Source organism: Pelodiscus sinensis, chromosome 20 (genome assembly GCF_049634645.1).
Source record: "Pelodiscus sinensis isolate JC-2024 chromosome 20, ASM4963464v1, whole genome shotgun sequence".
Lineage (NCBI taxonomy): Eukaryota > Metazoa > Chordata > Testudines > Trionychidae > Pelodiscus > Pelodiscus sinensis.
In genome coordinates this window covers 23,280,122-23,294,482 of record NC_134730.1, presented here as the reverse complement: position 1 = coordinate 23,294,482, position 14,361 = coordinate 23,280,122, and the positions used below count along the sequence as shown (strand labels likewise).

At 52.6% G+C, this 14,361-nt stretch overlaps 1 protein-coding gene across 23 annotated transcripts in view; it reads right to left on the bottom strand.

Moving 5' to 3' along the window:
* The window catches only part of ARSG (arylsulfatase G), a 147,242-nt gene that overhangs the window by 71,935 nt on the left and 60,946 nt on the right, over window positions 1-14,361 (bottom strand). For all 23 annotated transcript variants that reach the window (XR_012896913.1, XR_012896914.1, XR_012896916.1 and 20 more), the window contains one exon: window positions 9,290-9,398. Coding sequence is in view for 18 of the 23 variants with exons in the window: in XM_075903975.1 (XP_075760090.1) it covers window positions 9,290-9,398 (109 nt within the window). In the remaining 5 variants the exon portion in view is untranslated. The remainder of the gene's footprint in view (window positions 1-9,289; window positions 9,399-14,361) is intronic.

Genomic DNA, 14,361 nt, shown 5'->3' with positions numbered 1-14,361 from the left:
GGGAAGCAGCGTTCCTACACCAACGGAAACCCCCCTTTTGTCACTGAGTGGGGTTGCACTCAGGGCCGGACGGAGGCATGGGCGAGCCGGGCAGCTGCCCAGGGCGCCAACTGCTGGGGGGCGCCTGATGGCAGCTGTAAGGGGCGTGCGGCGTCCCTTACATCTGCCATCAGGAGCCCCACGCCTGGCTCCCGCAGCACTGGCCCACCTGCATCCCTGCGGCGCCGGCCAGCAGCGCCCTTTCCCCCACGGCCGCTGGGCTCTACCTGGCCTGGCACGCGCGATAGTGCGCCTTCAGCTGTAGCTGGGCTGCGCATGCGCAGTGCGCCCCAGGGGCGGGCCTGCGCTCCCTAAGTGGGAGGGCCCATGAATGCACCATGCACCCAGGGGCGGTGCCGCGCGCCCGTGTCCTGGGCGCCAGAATACCTCGGGCCGGTCCTGGCTGCACTACTCCAGCGCCCGTAGTGTAGACATGGCCCTAAAGCTCCCTCACAGAGCCAACTCCGAGGCTGCCCCCTGCCTGCAGCTCCCCCCGCTGGCCAGAAGAGCTGCAGATGCTCCACACACCTCAGGGTCTGGCTTCAGAATCATAGATTCTAAAAATACTAGAACTGGAAGGGACCTCGAGAGGTCAAGTCCAGTCCCCAGCGCTCACAGCAGGACCAAACTCCACAGACCATCCCTGATAGATGAGTATCCAACCTGCTCTTAAATATCTCCAGTGATGGAGACTCCACACTTCCCTAGGCAATTAATTCCTGTGTTTAACCACCCTGATAGTTGGGAATTTTTTCCTAACATCCAATCTAAACCTCCCTTGCTGCAATTTAAGCCCATTACTTCTTGTCCTATCCTCATAGATGAAGCAGAATATTTTTTCTCCCTCCTCTTTGTAACATCCTTTTTAGGTACTTTGAAAGTCCCCTCTCAGTCTTCTCCTTTCCAAATTAAACAAATCAGCTGTGTCTAGACTGGGACATTTTTCCGCAAAATCATCTGCTTTTGTGGAAAAACTTGCCAGCTCTCTACACTGGCCACTTGAATTTCCGCAAGAACACTGACGATCTCATGTAAGATTGTCAGTGTTCTTGCGGAAATACTGTGCTGCTCCCGTTCGGGCAAAAGCCCTCTTGCGCTAATCATTTGCGCAAGAGGGCCAGTGTAAACAGCACAGTACTGTTTTCCGCAAAAAAGCCCCGATCATGAAAATGGCGATCAGGGCTTTTTTGTGGAAAAGTGCGTCTAGATTGGCCACGGACGCTTGGGGTTATTCCAGAACACGGCTCAGGCTCACCCTGTTTTGGGAGTCTTGAACGAGAGCCAAGCTTTGAGTCTGTAACGCCCTTCTTTGTAGGCTCTAGGCTGCATGTGACACTCTGACTCTAGTCTCTTTCCCCATCCCCTCTGTGGGCAGTCTCCCCTGTGACTGGCGTTTGATCAGGAAGATTTCAGAGTTCTCCGGGGGTATTACGTTCCAGAATCCCCTGCAGATATGAAGTGCAGATCACAGATGTCAGGAGGTTTCATGCTGTAACAGACGCTTTGATGACAATTCATCTTTCCTGTCAACGTTCCAGGTCTTCGGCTCTAACACAAGAGCTCTTTCTTAGCTGGTATCTCAGGATTCAAAGTTCACTGACGGCTGAGCTGGGAAGACACAAACTGGATCCAGAGACTTCTAAGACTGCTGACAAAACTCAGTCCCAGGCCAGGTCAACCGGCACAAATACATTGCAACAGTCCTGCTGAGGCTCAGCTCAAAGATTAACAATTTTGCACTTCAGCTCCTGTGTTACCTTTCGTATTTTCAAGGTGGCTGCAATAAATAGAGGATGGCACTTCCTTTCTGGGACAGCGACATTCAAACACAAAACCCACTTCCTCTGCTATGAATCAGTGCAGCTGTTCCCGACCATTTACCACAATTGCGTCCAAACCTCTCTAGGTGAATGTGTCTATGCCCCTGAGCAATGCACAGACGCAATTTCCAAGAGCTGTGCGGAGGCCAGTGTGATGCAAGAAGAATGACTCTCAGGAGGAAAGCTGGGAAAATGTGTCAGTTCTGAAAGGGGAAGATGCTTTGGCTACATAGCAAACACTGTAATCTAAGGAGACCTGTGGGTAAATACAGACATTCCAACTCTCTGCTTAGGGTCCATGTCTATTTGAACAACACTGGAAGTTCCTCCAGGTGTTCCTTCCAGTTCATTGCAGGCACGAACCAAGATGAATATTTAAAAAAAAAAAAAATCAAAGAAGCAGAACGGCAAGTAACTGACAAGGATCCTGGAGGACATCAGTGAAAGCCGCTCTCTTTCAGTTCACCTCAAGCCATGTAAAGCCTCTGATAATCTGAGTGTTGAGCTTTGCTCAATCTGCAGAACTTTGCCAAGAGTGTGTGGTAAAGGATGGCACAATTTGCTCCTTATTCATCCCAGTGACCTACTTCGGGCCCTACTTTTGACTCGTGAGGAGAATGGTAAAGGCCTCTGCCACTAAATATCATTAAGCAATTAGACATGGCAGCTTTCAGTGGAAGCATGCTAGCTGCTGCACATTCGCATTCACACTGGCACACGGGAGGGCAGCGTGTGTGAAAGAGAATGCAGAGTGCATCAGCATTTTGCTGTTCAGTTCTGACTCGCTTTCCATGGCTCAGCCCTGCTGCCCACTGACCGACTGGCTCACTCCAGGACCGCCGCGCAGAACACAGAGGGATGTGAAAGTGTAACCGTGCACCCGGTTAACTGAGGAGCCCGGGCTCGTCGGTTAACGTTCATGGTTACACGCAGCCTCCTGGTACATGCAGGGAGCTGGCTTTGCCCCCTCTCTCCTCCTGACCCAGGGTTGCTGCCTCTGATACAGAGACAGCAGCATGGGGGAGGGCAGGTGGAAGCCGGTATTTGTGGACAGGTGATTTAAAAGGCTAGTTCCCTGCGTGCATCAGCTCCCAGAGAGCTGCCTCTCCTCCTCCCCCCACCATGCTGCTGCCTTTGATACAGAGGCAGCAGTGTGGGATGGCAAACGGCAGCCACCTGCCCCCCATGTGTAACCATTGAAATTTTCCAGTGGTTACATGATCACTTTTTTGACAGATCCCTTATGCCTCCTGCAAGGAGGTTTACAGGATTTGTCGAAAAAGGCTTTCTTTCTCGACAGACCCTCCTCTAGACTGCCGCTTTTTGCCGACAAAGTGCTGCATCGGCAAAACGTGGTGGCCATTTTTATGCAAATTAGGCGTGCGATATTTAAATCCCTGCCTCATTTGCAATGTCAACCTGCCTAATCTGCATCCCTCTGCCAACAGAGGGATGCAGTCTAGACACACCCTGGGAGACTTGGCTGCTTGGCTTCTTCCCCTAGGGGAAGAAAGCCATTGGCCTGCCTGCTTCAATTAGGGCTGGGCATTGCACCCCGTACACCTTCCTCCAGCATTCAGATCCACCGCTCCCAACTCCACGGGGATGTTCCCTCTCCTCCCAGCTGCGGTGTCCTTCCAAAGCAGGCAGAGTCCTTCCCAAGCCCGCGTCATGCCGGTGGCACTAGCATGCCAGAGCCAGAGAAGCTGGAGTGCAGCCAGGCTACTACACAGCTGTGCCACTTTCACAAGGGAGCCAGCCGCTTGCGTTTCCTGGGCGTGGGGTGTTGCATCCTCCCAGAGACGTCCCGCCCATAGGACGGTTCGGGGTGACCACCGCAAGTCCCATGCTTTGGGGCCCCATAGTGGCCACCTCACTCTGGCATCACGAAGCAGCAGGGGTCACCGTCGCTCCCGCATTCGCCCATATGGCGGGAGCCCTCGCCGCCCAACCGTCTACTCTGGCGGGGCGGGGCGGGGCGGGGCGGGGCGGGGCGGGGCGGGGCGGGGCGGGGCGGAGCTTGCTGCCAGGCCGCTCCGCTCTCACCACTGTGGGGAGTGCTGAGGGGGTGAGCCCTGCTGCCGCCCCACACCCGGCCCCCAGTAATCCCCTGGGTCAGGAAAGGGGTGGAGCAGGGACAGGGCAGGAATGGAACGAAGGTGGGGCCTGCAGAAGGGGGACTGCTCTGAGCCCCGGCGGAGTTACCCCTGGCCCACACCCCCTCGGGACAGCCCTGCACCCTCCCTTCCTCCAGGGTGTTAATTTCAGGCAGCATCTATGCTCTCCAGGGCCAGGAGGGGCAACAGGCACAGGAGATGGGAAGGACCCTGTCTCAGCACAAGGCCCATGGCAGGAGAATTCATTCTGGCACCAATGGGGGGTGGGCCCAGGGAGCCATGGGATGATGCCGGTAAAAGGTGCAGCGCTGGGAGCCCTGAGGACTGAATGCGGCAGAGACCACAGCAGTGCCTGCTTCAGCCGGCAACTCAGGTCAGAGTGGCTGCAAGGGCTGGCAATTCCCACCCTGGCTGCCACAGTCCCTCACAGGCCCCCCTGCTGCCAGGAGGGGAGAGTAAAAGTTCGAGACCCAACAGCTTTGCACCTGCCGGGGGCTTTCCAGCTGCCTGGGCTGAGACTCAGGAGACAACGATTCACATTCCTGGCTCAGTCACAAGCTTCCTGTGTGACTCTGGGCATGTCACTTAGTCTCTCTGGGCCTCAGTTTCCCCTCAGTACAATGGGAAGAACAGCCCTGCCCTTCCTCACAGGGATAACGTCCAGGAGTGATTGCCAGGTGCTCGGTGGCCGCAGGGATGAGAACCCCAGAAGCACCTAGACCAGTGGTGGGCAACGTGCGGCCCAGGGGGTTCTACCTGCAGCCTGCACACACCCCCATTCGCTCTTGTCTCTCGCATACTGGGGACCCTGCACTTAGCTCCTCCTCCCTCCCAGCACTTCCGGGGATGAATGTTCCTATGTGCATCAAAGGGGAGGTGACTTTGGTGATATTGGTGCACACAGCAAAATCCCTGTGACGGGAGTGAGGCCCAGGAATGCTGAGTGTGGGAGGGGGCTCGGGGCTGGGGCAGAGAGTTGGGGTGCAAGGGCTCCGGCTGGGGGTGCAGGCGCTGGGGTGGGGATGAGGGGTTTGGCGTGCCAGAGAAGGGCTCCAGGTTTGGGGAGGGGTTCAGTGAAAGAGGTTGGTGTGCAGGAGGAGGTACAGGCTCTGAGCTGGGGATATGAGCTTTGGGGTGCAGGAGGGTGCTCAGAGCTGAGGAAGGGGGTTGGGCTTTACCTGGGCAGCTCCCGGCTGGGGCTGGCAGGGAGGGGTTCTTCACGCTGGCTCCAGCAGCTTCAAGGCTCAGGAAGAGATCTCTGCAGCCCTCAGCCCCTGCGTGGGGTTTCATGGGAACCTGCACGGCCACATGGTTTAGGGGGAACTTAGACCCCTAGAGAAAATCTGTCCCGGTGAAGCAGGCACAGCTGTCATCTCTGCTATACCTACAGTCCTCAAGGCTCCCGGTGGTGCTCCCATAACTGGCATGAAAGTCAGGTATAAACCCCCACAGCCTCAGGATAACACCGCCCTGGGCCCAATCTGTTAGACTACAAAACCCCAGGGCTGTGTCTAGACTGGCCAGTTTTTCCGGAAAAACAGCCGCTTTTCTGGAAAAACTTGCCAGCTGTCTACACTAGCTGCTTGAATTTCCGCAAAAGCACTGACGATCTCATGTAAGATTGTCAAGTGTTCTTGTGGAAATACTATGCTGCTCCTGTTCAGGCAAAAGTCCTTGCCAATCTAGAAAAGCATCCATGCCAATCTAGACGCTCTGTTCCGAAAATGCTTTTAACGGAAAACTTTTCCGTTAAAAGCATTTCCGGAAAATCATGCCAGTCTAGACGTAGCCCAGGGCTCCGCCTTGTTGAACACCCTCGTATATACTCCTGCTCTTCCTGCAACAGTCCTGGTGTGACTGACACTCACTGAGGCCCATTTGTGGAGCTGCTGAATTACATCACCACCGGATGTGGCCTGTTGAGGGGAATTCCTTGAAGCGGCCAGGCTGTCAGCCCTTCACAAGCAATTTCCTGCCTTTTGTTGGTCTGCGTCACACACTTGGTGTTATTTAAACCTCCCCAGAGTCTGTCGTCTTTCAGTTTCCTTGTACAAGATCGACTTCCTGGCAGTGCACAGGAGGCAACTGGAGGCAGGCCAGGCTACAAGCACTGGGTCTGGGCTCATGTCAGTCCCGTGACTGAGAACCCCTAGCTGTGGGTGCAAAGTGACCCCAGGGACCTGAGTAGAAGAGCTGCACGGACGGTGGTTTGCACCCCCCAGCCTTGTGAGTGGGTTTCACAGGACAGTGCACACAGCTGGATTGCCTGGGGACCGTGCGGGATTGGAAAGCGTCATCTTTAAATACGTCACTCTGGAGCTGGGTATTTCTGAGGGCCGGCAAGCACCCTTCAGCCCCAATCCAGCCTCGACAGGGCACCCTGAAACTCTGGCAGCTTCAGAGAGGTCGCAGTGTCCAACCTGCAGGGCTGGCGCTGGTAGAAGTCAAAGCAGCAGGGAGCCCCCAGTCTCTCCATTCCCCGCTCTGTGCTGCAATGCATTCGGTAACTGCACGCCTGTTTGCTGGGGTGGGAGTTTTACACCCTTCCCTGCAGCGTCCAGTCCTTCCCGCTCCCCTCCTCCACCTTCCTGTGACTGCCTGTTGCTCTGATCAGCTAGAGCAGGGCTTTTGGGTACAATCACAATCCCTTTCTTCTCTGCAGCGGGGGATTAATTCTGAGGAAGTTTTGCCCCAGGCTGTCCTGGCAGGGCTCACTGGTGCTGGCCCTCCACAAGAACCATAGCACAGGAGAACTGGAAAGGGCCTTGAGAGGTCATTGAATCCAGTCCCCTACCCTCATGGCAGGACCCACTACTGTCTAGACCATCCCTGATAGATGTCTGTCTAACCTGCTCTTCAATATCTCCAGAGACGGAGATTCCACAACCTCCCTAGGCAACTTATTCCAGTGTTTAACCATCCTGGCAGTTAGGAAGTTTTTCCTAATGTCCAACCTAAACCTCCCTTGCTGCAGTTTAAGCCCATTGCTTCTTGTCCTATCCTCAGAGGCCAAGAAAACAATTTTTCTCCCTCCTCGTGACACCCTTTTAGATACTTGAAAACCGCTATCGTGTCCCCTCTCAGTCTTCTCCTTTCCAAACTAAACAAGCCCAGTTCTTTCAGCCTTCCTTCTCCAATTTCTCCACCTCTTTCTTGAAATGTGGTGCCCAGAACTGGCCACAACACTCCAACTAAGGCCTGAGAAAAGCACAAAGACTTGGATTCCACCAATGCTGCATGATACGCACAAGACGCAGTCCTTGGCTCCACGTGCATGGAGGTTTGAGCCAGCCCAGCCTGAGGTTCGGCAGGAACAATCCGCCCGGCATGTCGGGCAGGGATCCTGGATTCCTTCTACCGCCCTTTGCGCCACTAAGCAATGGCTCATCTGTCAGCACCAAGCAGAGAGACTGTGCTTCGCTTCCCAGTGGGTAAAGCGCATCGGGGCTCTCTGTGAGACGTTTTGTTTACCTTTGCCCACGTGCAGGGCTGCCAGACTCTGCTGGTTTCCATCCGCATCGTTTTTCTCCTACTGGTATTTCTGAAGGGACACACACGTGATGCGAGGTGCGTGCTGATTGCTCACAGCATTGACAGAGAGAGCCGGGTGCTCCCTCTGCACCCAATCCCAGCGCTTCCGCGGTTCCATGGGCGCCGCCTGTGAATTCTAGGTCCACCAGCGCTGTGAGCAAAACCACCCTGGTTATGACGCTCTTGCGGCCCACGGAGATGGAGGAGGGGGCCCCTAACTAGCCTCGGTGGCCTGTCGGTTCTTAGCTCATGTCATGCCCTGAGAGCACATTCTGAGCTTGGGAGAAGGACGATGTGAGATCCAGGCCTCCTCTCACAAGCGTCCAGTCCTGTGCTTAGAGCATCAGAGCTCACCCAAGGAAAACAAACACACTGTTCCAGGGGGTCTTGTGGTTCAACTCCCCTGTAAGCCAGAGAGGTGGCTGGGGTCAGCAGCCGGCTTCTTGACAAAGGTCTCCCCAGGACACGTGAGTAATCCAGCGACCACCACTATTCTCAAATCTCCACCTGGACTCCTGGGTGCCGGAGAGACCCTCTCCGTCTCCCAGGGGCGGATGATAATTTTGCGGGGCTCAAAGCTGCAACGCGGGGCCCGGGGAGGCACAATTTTGTGCATGCGCCTTGGCAGCAGCCAACCGGAAGTTGCGTGCACGGGGTGCATGCACGGGGCCTATTGAAGCACGGGGTCTGGGGCAGCCGCCTCGCTCGCCCTGCCCTATATCCGCCGCTGCCCTCTCCAGTGTGCTCAAGTGCAACTGGCCTGGAGAAGAGAGCATCCCCTGCTAGGCCACCCACATCACTCCCTGCCATGCAGTGCCCCAGGAGGGGCATGGGACCATGGGCGAAGAACTTGCACAGCAGACAGACCATGCTTATGAAATTCGCTGCTGGAAGAAATTCAAGCAGCGTCTCACCTCCCTGCCTCCTGGTGTAACACCCGACTCTTTGCCCCAGCTTCCCTCCTTCATGTTCCTAAGCCGCCTTCTTGGGGGAAAGAGAAAGCTGTTGTCTTTTCATTCGCACGACAGTGATAAGAGATTTCTCCACCTGGGTTCTGAGGGCTCTCAACAGTAGGGTTGCCAAGTGTCTGGTTTTCGCCCGGACAGTCCGGTATTTACGGCCTCTGTCCAGTAAAAAAAAAAACAGAAAATACCAGACATGTAAATTGTCCGATATTTTCTGTTTTTCTCGGACAGAAGGCTGGTGGAGACATTCTTCCCCTGACTTGTCCAGTGGTAGTGGGGGGATTTAAAGGCACAGTGACTTTTTTTTTTTTTTTTTGCTCAACAAGTTTGGTCCCGTTTTTTGCTCAACCAATTTTTCCCTCCTGCTATGTTCGGTATTTTTTATGAAAGTATCTGGCAACCCTACTTAACAGCCAACATAAATCCACACAGAGAACGCCTTCAAGTACTTCTTTGCTGAAGCATTAAAGTGCAGGAGGCTTAGGAGCAGGCTATCCGGCACACAGTTTTACCCCAGGCTGGAGATAACAAACAAGGGTCACTGCCGGTTACTTTAAGACAATCCCCTTGTTTGCAAAGCTGAAGGGATCACTTGTAGAGCTACGCAGTGACCTTTTAACTCGCCTGGCAACACATGCCTTCCCCAGCTAAGTTAGCTGCGCCCCAGGGCGACATGCAGTTCTGGAACAAGCAGGAGACACTCCATTGTCTCTGATGCAATTTTAGTCCCTGCCAGAGCCCACAAATCTTGGTGTGCACTAATGACAAAACAAACAGTCCCCAGGTGCCAAGAAACGCAACAGTTTTGTCCTCCTACCTCAACAGTGCCGCACTTGTCACATTTGCAGGGATCCTGCCAGGCCAATAAGCCAGCGCTGGAATGCGATGTCCCCCTTCCCAGGTCGTTTGCTTGGCTGCACTCCCACCTGGAAGACAGACAGGTCTTCTCACAGAGACCGTCCTTCACAGGAGCTTTTTGTTAACCAAAACCTCTCCTCATACAAAGAGAAGGAATTATTCAGCAATTATTGCAAAAGAGAATTGCACCAGAAAACTGAAGCCATATCAGGAAAAAAAAAATCCCTACAGCAAAGTGAATTAAAAGAGTAGCTTCCTCCCATCCCTCCAGTTTCTTTAGGGATGAAATTCACCCGGGACCAACACCAGACCCATGCATGGCTTAACCCCTTGTGTATTTTGAGTCTTTCCAACATGTGGGGGTTTTAATGCTACAGAGTTCTTTTTTCAGAGGAGGAAAAAGTTGAACTGGATTTCCAACTTTTGCCCTTTTTAACAATGATTTTTGGCTGGAGAATGGAGGTCCCTTCCAGACCAAAGCTCCCAGTAGTACCTTTACTTCTTATCCCTTTTGATGAGCAATGGAAAAACTGCAGTGCTGGTTTCATGTAGCTGGTGTAACATTATTTCCACAAGCCTTTGATGTTGTGTGAGAACCTAACACACAGAGGAAACGTTTAGCTTGTGGTAACTACTGACTCTGTTTTGTTTCTATGTGCAGGCCTCAGGGGCTGGCTACAGCGGGGTGTGTACATGCGTGTGTTCATACAGTACCAACTGCAAACAACTCCGCTACACGAAAGCTTCTCCTTCTGGATTGCTGAAGCAGCATACAAACACAAACCTGCCAGGCCTGCACCTTCCAAACTAAATCTGCATCATCATTTCTCCGGCTCTTAATTACCCACTAAGTCATCTTCCAACAAACCTGGGTCTAGCTCTGCCAAGGGAGGAAATATAGTCCAGTGGTTAAACATAACCTAAATAAGTCCCCAGGACCATGGGGTATCACCCAAGAGTTCTGCAGGAACTCAAATATGAAATTGCAGAACTAACTGTGGTATGTAATCTATGGCTTAAAAAAGTCTCTATACCAGATTTTTAATTTGACCCTCCATCCATCCATCCCTCTACCTACCTACCTATCTATCCATCCCCAGACATCTATCTATCCATCCATCCATCCCTGCACATCTATCTAGCTACCTACCTATCCCCAGTTCCCCACACTTTTATCTACCTGCCTAACTATCTATCCATCCATACACATCTAGGTATCTATCTATCCATCCATCCGTATGCACCTATCTATCTATCTATCTATCTATCTATCTATCTATCTACCTACCTATCTATCTATCCCCACACACCCCCTCTATCCATCTATCTATCCTCACCCCCCTCTATCTATCCATCTATCCCCACACTCTCCCTCTATCTATCTATCTATCTTCACCCCCATCTATCTATCCATCTATCTATCTGTCCCCACACCCCCTCTATCCATCTATCTATCCTCACCCCCATCTATCTATCTATCTGTTCAAGAACTCTTCCTAAACAGTAAGAGCTAGGGCTACCCAATTTGCTATGCAGCTTCATCTTCTCCTGACTGAAAGCAAGGTCAGGGTTTGGTTGTGCCAGGACATCCGGAAGCCCCAGGAAAGGGACAGTTTCCCACAACATGCACAGGGAGGGGCTGCTGTTCGGAGGGACGTGGATGGGAGTGGGCACCAGGGGCAGCGAGCCCGCAGGGGAGAGCTATCCTGCAGCATGTCCATTGGGGGAAGCTGCACCACCAAGGCAGCGGCTAGCAGGGCTGGGATTCCGCCATCTTGCCTGCCAGCAAACCAATAAATACCCCCCCTGCCACAAACCTCTTCCCCCCCAGGTGCATTGCTGGAATTGTGGGGGGGGGAAGAGAACAGGCCCTTGGGTGTGTTGGGGGGTGGCCTGGGGTACGTGTGAAAGCACAGGCCCTGGGTGGATGGGGAGGCGGGGTGTACTGGGAGGAGATGAATGAACAGGTCCCAGGCAGGCTGGAGGGGGGTAGTCTGTGGGGGAGGAGAAGAGGCCTGAACAACGCCGGGTAAGTCTGCTAGTGATCCAAATAAAAAGAGGCCCCTGTGCTTTTTAAATTACATTTCCCTTGTACCAAGTTACAGCTCAATTAACCGACACACAATTAGTCAAGGGATTTGTATACAAACCCGTAACGAGTCATAGCCCACAGAAAGAGTCAAAGGAATAGCCACTAGCTTGCTGTCTATTCCACATACTGTGCTGCCTTTAAGTTTAAACAGGAAATCACAGCGGCCCTTTCGACAGGCGAAGCAAAACAAAACACAAAGCCACATGGATTTTTCTCACTAATACCGGTTGCACAATTGTGCAATGACATCACATTTCAAAGGCCAAGGCTTTCTACAGAAGCTGGACACCAGGCAGGACGGAACATTCCCTTGCAAGTAATAACAAATCCAGCTCAATGACAAGCCGAAAGCGAAGGCGTTTCCAGTGACTAGGCACAAAACAGGGGAACCCATCCTCGTATGTCTTGGAAGGGTGGTGATGAGTCTACTAATTCCTTCCACAGCAAATTCAACGCACCTCCAACGACACCTTACATGGCAGGTGCATCGCTACAGACACATCAGGGTATTCCACTGCCATGCCAGCCCTTCCAGAGGTTCAGCTAAGGACCCCCCCAGCCAGAGATGGGATGACAGTTTCCCCCATGGGTTGGGGGGCTGCTGCAGAGGAGAGAGGAAGCTTTTATTCTGCTGTATGCTACTCATGGAGAAGGTGGGAAAGGCAGGACCTCAGTATTGCTATTTTCTCTCAGTAAGAGCCTAATCTAAAGCTCATCCGAAACCCTAGGCCAAATATGGGTTGCCATTACATTTCAAAAGGGTCACCAGGTGTCTCCCCAGGTGGCTCTTAAGGAGCCATTCACACATTTTTTGAACTGCCCTGGGTCACCAAGTCTTCCTGAATTGTCAAAATGGGTCCCCATCTGGAAAAAGCTGGGAACCGCTGCCCTTCACCAACTCCTGGGATTTGGATCAGGCACTAAGGGAAAGGCAGCTTGCTTGCAGAGTGCTTTTACTAATAACCAATGTCCTTTTGTAAACTTGCCAGCTAATTTTTGGCCTCACCCAACCCATATGAAAATCCGTATCATATGAAAATGGCACTCAGAACACTAACAACAGTGTTCCCCGTAAGCTGAGTGCTTGGGCGACCTCCCAGGAGAGAGTCAAATGCCGCCCAGCTGATTAGCAGAGCGCCCACAGCTGGCAGTGTGACTTTCTGCTGGTGGTGCACATCTGCCCATGCCTCAGTGCACATAACATTTATTTCACATACAGATGGAAAAAAATATAGGGAACATTGAATGACACCTCCCTTGCTCCCCTAAACTTCTACCCACACATACACATGAACACCCTACCCAAATAAAGGTTTGATTCTCCAAAAAGGAGAAATATCAGAGACGCCATAAAATCCAGCAGGGACTTCACAATTGCTATTGATTTTACACTGCAGGTGTTCGGATTCTGCATTTATGAGCGAGAGTTTAGAACAGATAGATCTTATACTCTGGGAATATCAGAATAGGCAAACTATATCCATAAATTTATAAAAGAGATCTCGGGCAACAGAACAGAGACAAGCACGTAAAGGACTGAGATGCTATAGAATAAACAAAGATATTAGAGTCACACAGGCATTTTTTTTACTTGGAAATCTCTATAAATATTCCAGTTTAATATGGAACCCAGAGGGTATGTCTACACTACAAAGTTAATTCGAACTAACGGACGTTAGTTCGAGTTAACTTTGATAGGTGCTACACTAGCGCTCCACTAGTTCGAACTTAATTCGAACTAGCGGAGCGCTTAGTTTGAACTAGGTAAACCTCATTCTACGAGGACTAAGCCTAGTTCGAACTTACTAGATCGAATTAAGGGCTGTGTAGCCCCTTAATTCGAACTAGTGGGAGGCTAGCCCTCCCCAGCTTTCCCTGGTGGCCACTCTGGCCAACACCAGGGAAACTCTATGCCCCCCTCCCGGCCCCGGACCCCTTAAAGGGGCACGGGCTGGCTACGATGCCCGTGCCAGGTGCAAGCCTGCCAGCACCCAGCTAGCAGACCCTGCACCTGGCACGGCTTGAGCCAGCCACCCGATGCCCCCCAGCCCTCGACCTCTTCCTGGGACCAGGCTGGCGGCTCCCGGGAGCTTGCCCGGGACCGCAAGAGGCGGGCACCCGCCTGGTCTAGTGCGGACATCGTGGACCTCGTCCAGAACCTCCGCACTAGGCACAGGAAAGTGGCTGTCTAGGGCAGGAGAGCTGCCAGCCTGGCCACCCAGGAGCAGGTGTGCATGAAAATCAAGGTGGTCCACTGAGACCCCCAACCCTGAGCTCTGAGCTTAGAATGGCCGTACTGGGTCAGACCAAAGTCCATCTAGCCCAGTAGCCTGTCTGCCGACAGCGGCCAACCCTAGGGACCCTGAAGGGGATGGACCGAAGACAGTGACCAAGCCATTTGTCTCGTGCCATCCCTCTCCAGCCTTCCACAAACTTTGGCCAGGGACACCATTCCTACCCCCTGGCTAATACCACTCCATGGACCCAACCTCCATCACTTTATCTCACTTCTCTTTAATCTCTATTCTAGTTCTAGCCTTCACAGCCTCCTGCAGCAAGGAGTTCCACATGTTGACTCTCTGCTTTGTCAAGAACAACTTTCTGTTATTAGTTTGAAGCCTGCTACCCATTCCTTTCCTTTGGTGTCCTCTAGTCCTTCTATTATGGGAACTAATGAAGAACTTTTCTGTATGCACCCTCTCCACCCCACTCATGCTTTTAGAGACCTCTATCCTATCCCCCCTCAGTCTCCTCTTTGCTAAACTGAAAAGTCCCAGTCTCTTTATCCTCTCTTCATATGGGACCTGTTCCAAACCTCTGATCATTTTAGTTGCCCTCCCCTCTCCCACCCTCTCTCTTCCCCTCTCCCACCTCCTTTTCCCAGTCTCCCCCAGTTTTGTTCAATAAAGAGAGATTCCATTTTTGACCACACGTTTTCT